The sequence below is a fragment of the Podarcis tiliguerta genome, assembly GCF_965153285.1.
Source record: "Podarcis tiliguerta genome assembly, chromosome: 4".
NCBI lineage: Eukaryota > Metazoa > Chordata > Lepidosauria > Squamata > Lacertidae > Podarcis > Podarcis tiliguerta.
The window spans coordinates 26,883,786-26,896,010 of record NC_139537.1 but is presented as its reverse complement, the minus strand read 5'-3'; the positions used below and the strand labels follow the sequence as shown (position 1 = coordinate 26,896,010).

At 42.4% G+C, this 12,225-nt stretch overlaps 1 protein-coding gene across 6 annotated transcripts in view; it reads left to right on the top strand.

Annotated features, from left to right (window-relative positions):
- The window catches only part of STARD13 (StAR related lipid transfer domain containing 13), a 218,720-nt gene that overhangs the window by 106,835 nt on the left and 99,660 nt on the right, over positions 1 to 12,225 (top strand). Inside the window, exon 1 of one of the 6 annotated variants that reach the window (XM_083437012.1) lies at positions 483 to 853. The exons of 4 other annotated variants lie outside the window; for them this stretch is intronic. In XM_083437012.1, the coding sequence (XP_083293138.1) occupies positions 688 to 853 (166 nt within the window). In that variant the 5' untranslated portion in view covers positions 483 to 687. Of the gene's footprint in view, positions 1 to 482; positions 854 to 12,225 lie in introns of those variants that run through there. One more of the 6 variants, XM_083437011.1, reaches the window with a different exon arrangement.

Genomic DNA, 12,225 nt, shown 5'->3' with positions numbered 1-12,225 from the left:
CCCCACCCTTTGTTAGAAAAGAGCAGTGATATGAATCTGTCCTTTGTTAGAATGCTTTAAAAGCTTAAAGGGATTGTTCAGCTTCACTTTTTCTCCCCCTGCTACTTGTGCCGCTAAAGAGTTTCCTATACTTTGCTTCTCGATAGTTTTAAGAAAAAGTTCCAGAACTCTGTATCCCACAGTTTAAAACAAACTCCGGTGCGAAGGAAGGAAGTTCTCGTATCCTCAGTAGAGAGGAGAAGGCATCTTAGACCTGAGTCTGTGAGGCAGAGAAAAAAATCGGGGCTCCTGCGCGCTTCAGATGGTTGCAACGTGAAATCTCTCCCTCTTTCTCTCTCCTTTCTTTAAACTTTCCTATCATGGCTCATCGTTGCTTAGTCAGCTCCAAGGCTCTTCGCTTCCAGCGTTTATGTGGGGCTGCAACTGCTTGAATAGCCTTCACTTTCCTCTGCGAGGCACGCTGTGTACTTTCACATTCTTTTCTCTGACTGATTGGCCCTTTCCGATCATGTGAGGGAAGCTGGAATCCTGAATTGTAGCTTTTGGCACTCCTCCTTTCTCTCTTTCTCTCTCTTTTTAAAAAACGCTTGTGCTTTCCAACTTCTTGCCTCTCTTCTCTCAGTGCTCCGGTTTAGATCTGGGATTTAAGAGTTGTTGTTTTTCCTTTTGAAAAACGTGAAGGCAGAGATGTTGAGGCAGGTGCCCAGCACTTCAGGCTGCTACTGTGTGAATGCCGTGTCAACAGAAGGCCAAGAGATGTGCTTGCGTTTTGATCAGGCTGCAAGACGCTCTTCTCCGTACAGGATAAGTAGGATCCTAGCTCGCCATCAGCTCCTGACTAAAATTCAACAAGGTGAGTCACCTGGGCTGCCTTAGGCTCTTAACTATAACTCCTTGCTGAAAGAATGGCTTCCGGTCAGTTTTCTTTACCTTAAAGTCGTTTGGTCAATAGCTCTGATTGTGCTGTTTACGTAGCATTACTACTGACGTTTAAAAAAGCAAAGAAATAAATAACCCGAATGACAGCATTTATCTGCAGTGTAGTTATCCATTTGCAAACGTGCAGCCATGCAAGTAGTGTGAAAAAGGACTTAGCTGCCCAGCCACTTAATCATAAACTTCCACATTCCATACATGCTCCATTCACCTTCTTTGCTGCTTGGCCCAGGTTGTTCCATGTAGGATTCTGCTAGATCTCAGTCGATACAATATACTGATCGTACTATAAATTTGCTATCTGCTATTAAACATTATTTAAGTGTTCTTGTGCTGTAAGTACTTTTGGAGAGACATAAGCCATGTATGACCAAATGTTTCTCATAAGGCTGGTGTTTGTCTTTAAAATTTATGTTCATTGAATTTTTTATTTATGCCCACCCCACTTCTATAATGTAGAGTGAGTAACAGAAATAGATAGGTCCTTGTCCTCAAAGGGCTCACAAGCAGATCACGTACGATATTCGTTTTGAGAAAGTTTATAGGCCTACGCAAGCTGTCTCCTTGGGCATATCCGTTTCTTCCTCCTCCCTGTGTAAAATATGAGGGCTGAATAGATGCAGGATCACTCTCCCCAATGTATAGTTTTGGTTCATCTGTTTGTGCTTTTAATTGAAGTGATGCTTAGAGCCTTTCACACAGAAAGATGATACGCAACTGTCTGTATGAATCCTTCAAAAAGTTATATACAAGATCAACAGAGAGAATACTACCAAGTGCCATGGACTTCCAGCTTATATTTAGGAACCTGGGAAAAACAATGTTCCTTAAGGGAACGGTGGCTCATTTCAGTTCACTCATAGCACCTGCATTGCACCGAGGGAGCCAGCTGAACAGCAATATCAGACTTCCGGTCATGAGAATATATAGTGCCAGAGTTTCATATGTGGATTTCTGCTTTCCTAGATAAGTACTTTCACCACTTATATCTGCTGCATATTTACTTGGAAGTAAGTACCACTGAGTTCACTGGTGTTTACTCCCATATCCAGGATCACAGGGCTGCTGGCTTAAATTATTATCTCTGCTTGGTTACTGTTGAGCTTTGGGTAAAGGATATGTTGATGGAAATCCTATCACATTTATAAAGGAACAATGCATATTTCAGCAACAAGCATTTGATGAATGAGATTATTCCCTTGGCAATTAGGCAAACTCTGTTGTTTGCAATATGGTTTCAGGAACCGGTGATGTTTGGAGGATACTGGTCCTAGCCGCGGCTTCGATTTCAGGAAGGATATTATGTCATGCCGTATTACCTTGTGCACAATCTTGATGGAAAGAAAAAGAGCAAAATTTTCCCTTTGGGTTTGTTTAAAACAAAAAGCACACAGTATTTAATTAAATACACATTTCCAGGTGATGATGTGTGCTGGGGAAAAAAGATTTGTAAAACTTCAGGGAATATACGAGGCCTATGCCCTAGAATTCTTTTTAAGCATCTTCCTATAGTTTTGGGAGCTGTGTTTATGAGTGCCCAGAATGAAATGCTGAAAAAGCAGAGCTTCGTTCCTAGCCTTCAAAAATCTATTGGGCGGTTTCCAGAGAAATAGTTCCGTTAGTGCAAGTATTTCTTATTGCACATTCCTCCCCTCTCCCTGTGCTCCCTCTAAATCTGTTCTGGGGTTGCTACAGTGTGGGCTTTTATATATGCCCAGCAATGTCAGCCTCTGACACCCTTGCCTAAACATTCCTTTTGAGATTGTTAGAGGGCCTCAGTTATAATTTTCAGCCTAAATAATCGCACAAAATCTTTGCTAACATGTGTGCCTCAAACCTATATTTCCTCTGGGCTTCTGCTGCTCTTACCTGCTTCTATGTAAAGTAGATGGTTTGATATTTGTGAAGATACAAGAGGGTATATCACAATGCATGCACAAGAATTGGTGGCTGTCAGCTATCACTGGTGTATCTATGATGTTTTGAATATACCTATCTCAAAATTGGCATTGTTCCCATTTACCATGTTGATATTTGCCTAATTTCAGACATTCACCTTAACAGATACGCAAGACATGAGGTACTGCCATATATATGGGTTGCCCAGCCCAGTAATGTGCCCTGACTATTGAGTGCTCTCCCGGGCTTTAGCAGAAATATTTCCCAATCTTGTTTCTTGAGAACTTAGATTGGATATAGCTGGAATTGCATTTATGGCCCTTATGCATGGCAAGTTGTAGCCCCTATAAGAGGAAAGGGACTGTGCACTTTTTATGTTTAATGCCTTTAATGATGATGGTTATTGGAGCGGGGAGAACTGTAACTGTTTATTCCTGTATTCAAAATTCAAAATTTAGAAGGTTGCATAGAAGGCGTGCTAGAAGCTGCAGAGTAGTGGAGGTTGCAGGAAACTCCCCCCCCCCCAAAAAAAGCTTCCATAATTTTCATTTATGTTAGCATCCAAAGTTATCTTAAGATAGTGCTGAATGTCAAGTAATGTTGAGGTTCAAGCACACTGTCGTCACAAGACGCCACTTGTCTCTTGCTAAAGCTCTTTGAAGCACTATGCTGACCCTTTTAATTATTTGTGTAGTTGTGACATTTATCTAACCTGTTTCCTAAGGTCAAAGCAGTTTACATAAAAAATAAAACAGGATTTCAAAATTACATAAAAACCCAAAGCAGAATGGCTTGTATCCAAAGACATAACTGCATGAGTGGAAAGACACTTTTGCCTGCATATGGTAGCCTCACCAAATTCTTCAGATTTCCTCATTCCTCTGTGTCCCCCTTGTGCTACCCCATTTTGCAGAAGCAGCTATTGAGAAAAACATTACACTCAGGGGAGGAGCCAGGAAGCCTCCATTGCATGTCTGGGGTGTCACTCAGTCTCTACAGCCAACCCACCAATCAACAGCACTTCATTTTCAGAGAAGCTCCACAGAACATTCCACAGCCTACCAAGAAAAACTATAGCTCATGGCCAACATACTAATCTTGACTTCCAAAGTTCTTTGGGGAGCAGCTTAGTTTTGTACCCTCTGGAATGTCATTGGGGAGAGAGAGATAGTTTTTGGCGTTCTTCGAGAAGGTCATTCCAGAGCCGCAGGGCAATTGTTTGAAAGTAAATTTTATCCAGCAGTTCTTACAAACTTAACATAGCAATGCAAAAGGAGTATTTTATCATGAAACTCTTGACGTAAAGAGGAAGTCACAGTGTATTTGCTGTGGCTTTAATTCAGCAAAGCACTAAGCATGTTCTTTAATTCAAGGGTTCTCATATTTTGAAATAGCAAACCTCCCCAAGTTAAGTCAACAGTTTTTCAAGCAACTCTTAATCTATCTAAGTTAAAAGAAAGACATACAATTGCTGGGCTGTTCTAGGCTTTGGGAGCTAGTAGATCAGAGAAAAAAGTGAGGTTATGACTGAGCTATCTAAGCCTATGGTTTGCTTTCACATTCTTACGAGAGGCACCCCATAAAAGCAAAGTTCTCTGGAATGAGTTTTCTCTATCTGTGTTTTTGAGAGACTGATTCATTATTTTGACATATTTGGCATAAACATAAGAGGCTGCCATATTGGTCCTGAAGAACAGAATACTTATGGTAGAACTACATATTAAATCACATAAGACTGACACCCAAATGGAATTCCTGGGTCAAATGTGTTCGCCTTCCCCCATTTCATATAATATCTCTCACCCTTTCTCAAAACACCAACATGTTCATCGTTTACCAATCCCTTATCCTAGAAGCAGTTGATAATTTAGTGAAGGGGTGCAAGTTATGGCCGGGCAAAGAAAACAGTGTGGGGAATGCTGTTCAGGCAGCAGCCCTCAGGTACTGTGTAATGTATAGTTCAACCTTTAGCTGAGACACAGCCACTAGCACTTGGGAGAATAGCTGTTTCTAGTTAATGCAAATTTACTTTAACCAGTGGTTCCCGGATACACCTTGCTTGAAAATTGCTGATGGTCTTAGCAGACTTAATGATTTTCATGTCTATTGTGGCAATTGTAATGCGCTGTGCTAGATGCTCTATATTTTTAGTTGTATTTTCATTGCTTCTTTTATTTCTTACGTGTTGAATTTTACGTGAGAAAAAACAGTATCGGAAACAAGATGAGCAAATAAAAGATAACACAATATGAATATTTAATGCAATGAATGTGGCTGTTGTGTCCATCCTGGTCAACTTTTGCATGGACCACCAGGATCAGAGAATGATGGAGAAACTGCTGATTCTGCCCTTCTTCACAGGCACACTGTGGATCACCTGAATAAAGCTCGCAGACCACTGGTGACCCACAGATTAGAGTCTGGGAAGCCCTGCCTTAGACATTTATTGGGAAGTGAAAAGGGAAGTTAGTTTGTGGAACTCTGATGTTGCAAAGTATTTCTGAGTTCACATCTGATTATTCATAAGATTTATTTTTTATAAAGTTGGGAGAAATAATCACAAAGTTAGCAAATTCACAGTTAAAATGAGGAAATATTCTTCACATGTCCTGGCCTGAAGAAAAAGAGGAAGAAGCAAATACAGATAGATTTTAATGCTTTCTGTCTGTTGGTCACACAGCCCTTCCCAGTACGGTTTGTCTTCTTAATCCAAAGGGGTCATTCGCCCACCAGTGTGTAAAACTGGGGTCAGCTTTGGCAGCTTGGGGAATCCCATAGCTATCAATATCTTGTTTCGTGTGTCTCTCTCCAAAGATAAAGATTCCAGCATCATGTGCTAGCTTGGGATTTGGTCTCTGGGCATGAGGAAAAGTTGCAGCCATAGAATGAGTCCCATCTAGGAAGAGGCAGAAATGTGCCTAGACAGTTCGTGTCAGTTGCAGCAGCTGCTATAGGACAAAGGTACAGAAGAGGTTGTCTTGGCAAAGCCCATAAGGACTTTATCAAGGGATAGAGGGAATTGCCTCTGCCCTGGGAACTCCTTATCAGGTGTGGCGCTGGGGTGTTCCCTCCCTGGCCCCCTCCCAGTCATTCCACTAGTACACACTTAGCTAGTTAACATACATAATATGGGTAATTTGACTTTTTCAGTTAAACATTTAGCATTAAGCAATGAACAGACGAAGTGAAATAAAATCCCAGGCTAAAAATTTCATAAAACTATCCTGATTTTAAATAACTAGGTTTGCTTTGACAACTCTTCCTTTACCATGGAGAGCACCTAATATTAAAGGCAATCCTTTTTACAACACTATTTCATTGATTATAGCCCTCCCTTCCTCCCGAGTCATTCTGTTGTTTTATATATTGGTGGGGTTTGCACGTCCTGAACAAGTTTGTAATATGAGTATTTGTTCAAACGGTGTGTGTAAGGCCAGTGGGGATTCATTAATGATTGCTCATGTTCCCTCAAAAGTAAATAAGGTGGTGGCTGTCAAGAATTCATATTGGGTGAGTCAGAAAATTATGATGACTTTTTAGAGTTTATAGAAATAGACTGACTCACTGTATCATTCAGATCTGTGTAGTGCTGTTGGCTCTAAGGAATGAATAGTTCAATTCACACACTGCAAATGGTAACCATCGCTGTTGGAACAATTCTTTTTATTATGCAGACAAATTATAATTAGTACCCCCTTCTTACTTTTTTGGAATATATGTCTTCCTTGTACTTTAAAGAGCTGGCACAAATTTGCTCCAAGGAAGGGGCTACTGGGACCAATCTGGTGGTGTCAGCGTTTCTGCAAGTCCTAAAAATATTGTTGGTGGTTGAGAAGTAGTAGTAGTAGTAGTAGTAGACAACAAGTAACCTCTTTTTGATATTTCATGCAGTATTTATGGAAGAGGCTGATGCGCTGCTCTTCCTGTGTTGGTGCACATGTGTGGGGTTTGCACTTGGTGAAAAATGCCCTCGAATTTTGATTGAGCCACCATATCATGCTTTGCTTTCTAATTGTAAATGCCATATTTCCCCTGAGAGACCTGTTAGAGAATAGCTTGGCCAAGTGATTCATGTCCTGACAAATTCCAGATTGGGCTGTTGCAATTGTGATATTTGTGTAAGTGGCCCTACGGGACCATTGAGTAAAGAGTGGGCTATAAGTACAGGTAGGGATGTGGGTGGCGCCGTGGGTTAAACCACAGAGCCGAGGACTTGCCAATCAGAAGATCGGCGGTTCGAATCCCCGCGACGGGGTGAGCTCCTGTTGCTCGGTCCCTGCTCCTGCCAACCTAGCAGTTCGAAAGCACGACATGCAAGTAGATAAGTAGGTACCGCTCCGGCGGGAAGGTAAACGGCGTTTCCGTGCGCTGCTCTGGTTCGCCTGAAGTGGCTTAGTCATGCTGGCCACATGACCCAGAAGCTGTACACCAGCTCCCTCGGCCAATAAAGCGAGATGAGCGCCACAACCCCAGAGTCGGTCACGACAGGACCTAATGGTCAGGGGTCCCTTTACCTTTTTATAAGTACAGGTAATAAATGTACTCTTCATAATAAGAAAGGCCAGTGCCTGTATACATGAAGGCCATCATCTTCTGAGTGGTATTAATGGTAGAACATCTGTTTTGCACACAGAAGGTCTCAGGTTCAATCTTCAGGTAGGGCTGGTAGATGAACCTATCTGAAATCCTGTCCAGATATTCTAACTTATAAGTTATGCCCTAACACAGCAGAGGCAGCAGGAGCCATGTGGCTTTGGGGGCAGGCCTAGACACACCACCCAACGACTATTACCAGGCTTGTCCTCATGATGCAAGTAAGGTCTGAAGAGGACCTATGTCTTTCATACTTCTTTATCTGGCTAGTTGTTACTGCCCTTCTACTTTGAATTGCAAATTCCTTCCAAGCTTCCTTTCCTGGAGATGTTATTCAACAGATTTTATGTTCTCTTCCATTCTCTTTATTGGTGCAAGGCCCTGGTTCTCTTTTAAACAGAAGAGCTTTTTGTAACTCGTTGCCTTTTTTAAAGGAAAAAACACGCCGCGGCTTAGCCATGCATTCCATTTGACATACATTCTGCTTGAGCCTCTCCTTTTAGTGTTTCCGAATCATCTCAACGTGCCTCAAGGGGTTTGATCTTCCACCCTGCAATTTTTAGTTAACTTTTTAAACATCCAGATTCTACGCATATTTTATTAGAAATTAGATTCCTACTGCATTAAGGGCAGTGTGTGTTATAGCATTGCAGGATTGGGCTGGGGATCTTAAATCCAGCGAGGGAGAACTTGTGGGTCTCTAGATGTTGCTGGATTACAACTCCCATCATCCCTGACCATTCACTATATATTAACTAGGGCTGATGGGAGTTGGAGTCCAACAACAACTGGAGGGGACCACTCATCTCTGTCCTAAGGACTCCGGCCTGGAAATAGGTTCCACTGGAATGAACAAAGACTTTTTGGTGTAAGATGGATTTTTAAGGGGCAGTTTTCAGCCTCTTGGTATACTTAGCTTGCTCTGTGCCAGCAGACAGAAAGGATTAAATCAGAAGTCACCTCTCCCTTTGTTGCTTTTGGACGTTGCTTCTGAAAGACACAAGCATTTATCACAGCTAAGACATATTTACAACAGAATACAATGAGTCAAGAGCACAGAAAGATGGCCTAATACAGGCTTTACAATATTCCTATTGTTATTTTTTCCCCTTCTCGGATTACTTTCCACCAACATTGTTTTGAATTTACTCAAGAGAAAAGGAGCGTGACTCCAGGGATAAGCATTATCACACACTTGAAAAGAATGTGCATGACTCAGTCCAAATGTGTGCGATAACTTTTCAGTTGGGATTTGTTTACAGAATTGGGCTATTTCAATTCTGGAGAAAGCACAGAGTGACATTTTTAACTACTGTATATAGGTAGCTACAATTTGCAAGCGATTCTTTATCCACACGGAGAGCAAATTTTATTGATACCAGTGGACTGATTACAGTTTCATAGTGTTAAAATTCCAATTAATTTTTTAGCATTATCCAACTAGCACGGCCAATGGTCAGGGATGATGGGTGTTGTGGTTCAAAACATATGGAGGGCACCAGGTTGGGGAAGGTGGCCGTGGTATGACACACAGTGCAGTTTCACTACATTTGCCTTTGTCATCTGGGTAGGTAGAACCTTTCAGTCTGGAATAGGACAATTCGCCCTGCGCCTTTCTGTAAAACACAATATGTAGGATGTTGTGCAGTTAGAACTTCATCCCTAAGGATAAACAAGTAGTGTTTACACCTCATCCCAAGCTCAAAAGGAACCATGTTTATTCAGAAGCAGGCTCCTTTTTTTTTTTAATAAAGTATTTGGGAGGAGGGAGAGGTTAAGAATTGCATTTACTAGTAGCCATTCAGCAACTACTCATTTGCAACTTCAAAGACTTTTGTTTTCACTTCCTGAAAACACGTCTAGAAGGTAATTGAAGAAAATTGAAAAGTCAGAGCTTGGCAACAGGTGAGAAACAACTGTCTGGTTTTGAGCTTTTGCTTATGAAACCTGCCCTGAGGTCATGAATAGCTTCGAAAACATCTGAGGAAAAGCATTCATATTGTTTCAGAGGTGACCAACATTTTCCATGGTTGTTAGTAATATATATATATATATATATAGGCTAACGGTCTGCTGCCATTGATAGGCTGGGTCATATGTCAAAAGAAGCCTAAATTTAAGCCTAAATTTCAAAGCTAGCATGGCAGAGTGGTGAGACTGTTGGTTGTGGCTAGTGCTATTTTTCTAGAAAAAGAGGTGCCAGAACTCACCATGAACACCTCCCTCATTCTTCTCTTAGAATGGAAATGGCGACCACTTGGGAGGTGCCAGAAGCTGAGTTCTGGTGAGTTCCGGCTGGGGAAAAAATGCACTGGTTGTGGCCATGGAAAATCTACAGAACCTGTAGTGCACTCTTAAGTTATCTAGAAATGAGTTCCACTTGGTTTAGAGGGACATACTCCTCAATATATGTGTATAGGCTTGCAGCATCAACTGCTACTAAACCAGGGGTTGGCAAATTTTTTAAGCCACGGGCCGGTCCACTGTCCCTCAGACCTTGTGACGGACCAGGGTGGGGAGAGCTGGAAGAAGAGGCGAGGGGGGCAAGTAGTCCTCCCCAGCCCCAGCCGCTGCACTTAACCTTCCCTGGGCTATCACCACCACCACTGCTGCTTCTTCTCATGATTAGGCAGAGCGAGCTCGTCTGCTCCACTCTCTGGTCCGCAGGAGCACCAGGGCAGTGGTGGCGGAGGGAAGATGAGTGGCGCGAAAGAGTTGGCTCCAGAGAGGGGCTGCTTAAAATGGCTCTCAGCCAGCTCAGCCCAGCCCTCTTCCTCCTCTAGGCAGGGCAGGGAGAAGCCAGGAGGGAGGGAGGAGGTGTGTGAGGGAGGGTGGGGGATGGAATGGCGCAGGAAAAAATATCGCAGCCCGAACAAACAGAATCCCCACGCCGATCCATGGACAGTTCGCAGGCCGGATCCTGAAGGCCATTGGGCCTGATCTGGCCCGCTGACCTTAGTTTGCCAACCCCTGAATTAGACTGTGGGCATTTAATTGAAGACAGCAACTGTTGTTGGTAGCATTTGTTACAGGTGGGGTAGGCTCCACAGACTTTTGTGTGGGATTGGAATTAGGAGTTCCTTTGAACCAAGTAGGCTCATACCAAAACCTATCTTCTGATCTCCTGAAGGGTTTATTCCTCTGCAAGAGATGCTTCTGTTATCCTGCCTCATTCTCAGGCACTTAAAGAATTCCTTTAGATATTTTTGTGAGTGATAGCTTTTCTTTAGCATATCTTATTGTTGTGAGGTGGCCAAGGATGGCGTTAAAATTAAATATTTCTCCAGCACTCTGCTGTATCTTTGGCTGCCTATGCATCCTAATCTGAAAATGGTATTGGTTCAAGGAAAAAATAGGTATACAGTGGTGCCTCGCAAGACAAAAAGAATCCGTTCCGCGAGTCTCTTCGTCTAGCGGTTTTTTCGTCTTGCGAAGCAAGCCCATTAGCGGATTAGCGCTATTAGCGGTTAAGCGGCTATTAGCGGCTATTAAAGGCTTAAGGGATTAGCAGATTAGCTGCTAAAAGGCTATTAGCAGCTTAGTGCCTTAGAAAAAGGGGGTAGGGAGCGGGGAAAAAACCCCAGGAATCGCAAGACATTTTCATCTTACGAAGCAAGCCCATAGAGAAATTCGTCCTGCGAAGCACCTCCAAAACGGAAAACCCTTTCGTCTAGCGGGTTTTCCGTCTTGCGCGGCATTCGTCTTGCAGGGCACCACTGTATATAGAAAGGAGAATTCCTAGGTGCAAAGATCCAAGTTTGGGATAAGTGCTCTTTGGTGGGAGAACCCCAGCAGGGATTAAAAATCACGAAATATGCAGCAAAGTAAAGCTTGGAAATATAGACTGTCAGACTGTTACCATGTGCTCTTGTGAGTTCCAAAACTTCCTTCTTCCCCCAGCGTAGGAAAAAGACCACATGTTTGGTAAGTTAAATTTGGTTCACTTACATACTCTCCAAAGGTCAGATTCATTTGCTTTTCCATATAGCATTCGGAAAAAGTTGCACAGGCGGTAAAACATGGTTTAGTTGCAAAGTGGTGAAAGTTCCTAAATTAGTACAGTATAGGAACTCAAGAGTGGCTTGTGAGAAACAGAGTTCATTGAGTAATCTGGGAGAGAAGAACAGGCCTGATTACCTATTTCTTCCAAGGTAAGGGAAGTGAATATAGCTAAGCCTGGCAGGACAGTTTATTCCATGGTATTAACCCCTTCATGCATTAATCAGACTTAAGCATGTTGGTTATATGAAAAGGTTCGTGGAAGAAATTACCTCATAATGTCTTCTCTGGACTTTATTTGAAAATCAGGCATCTAGGAAGAACCATCAAAGAAATGGTTTGTAGAATGAAAGTCATTCAAGCACTTCTTAAATTTAGCATTGATCAGGGGTTAAAACCATACAAATATCATTTGCAATGCATTCTTTCACACATTTACACCTGATATGAGGCTAGATCCTTTTTTGCCATTAAAAAGGTTGATAGAGGTAGCCGAGCTACTGTGGGATGAGTTCACTACTGGATATTTTGGTTATCCTTGTGTAGAATGGCACCATATTCCAAGCCAGATACCTGTTCCACCTAACTCAATATTGTCTACATCAGGGGCAACTTTTTTTCCTGTTGAGGGGCACATTCCTTCAAATATAATCTGTTGCGGGCTGCACACCCAATAGACCCAGAGTCAAAGGGGCGTTGGGTTGGAGCCAAAAGTGAGTGATGGCCCCCTTCTCTATCTATTTCAGCCCATCCATTTTCTCTCTCTTTTTCTACCATTTTTCCTTCTATTTAATAATA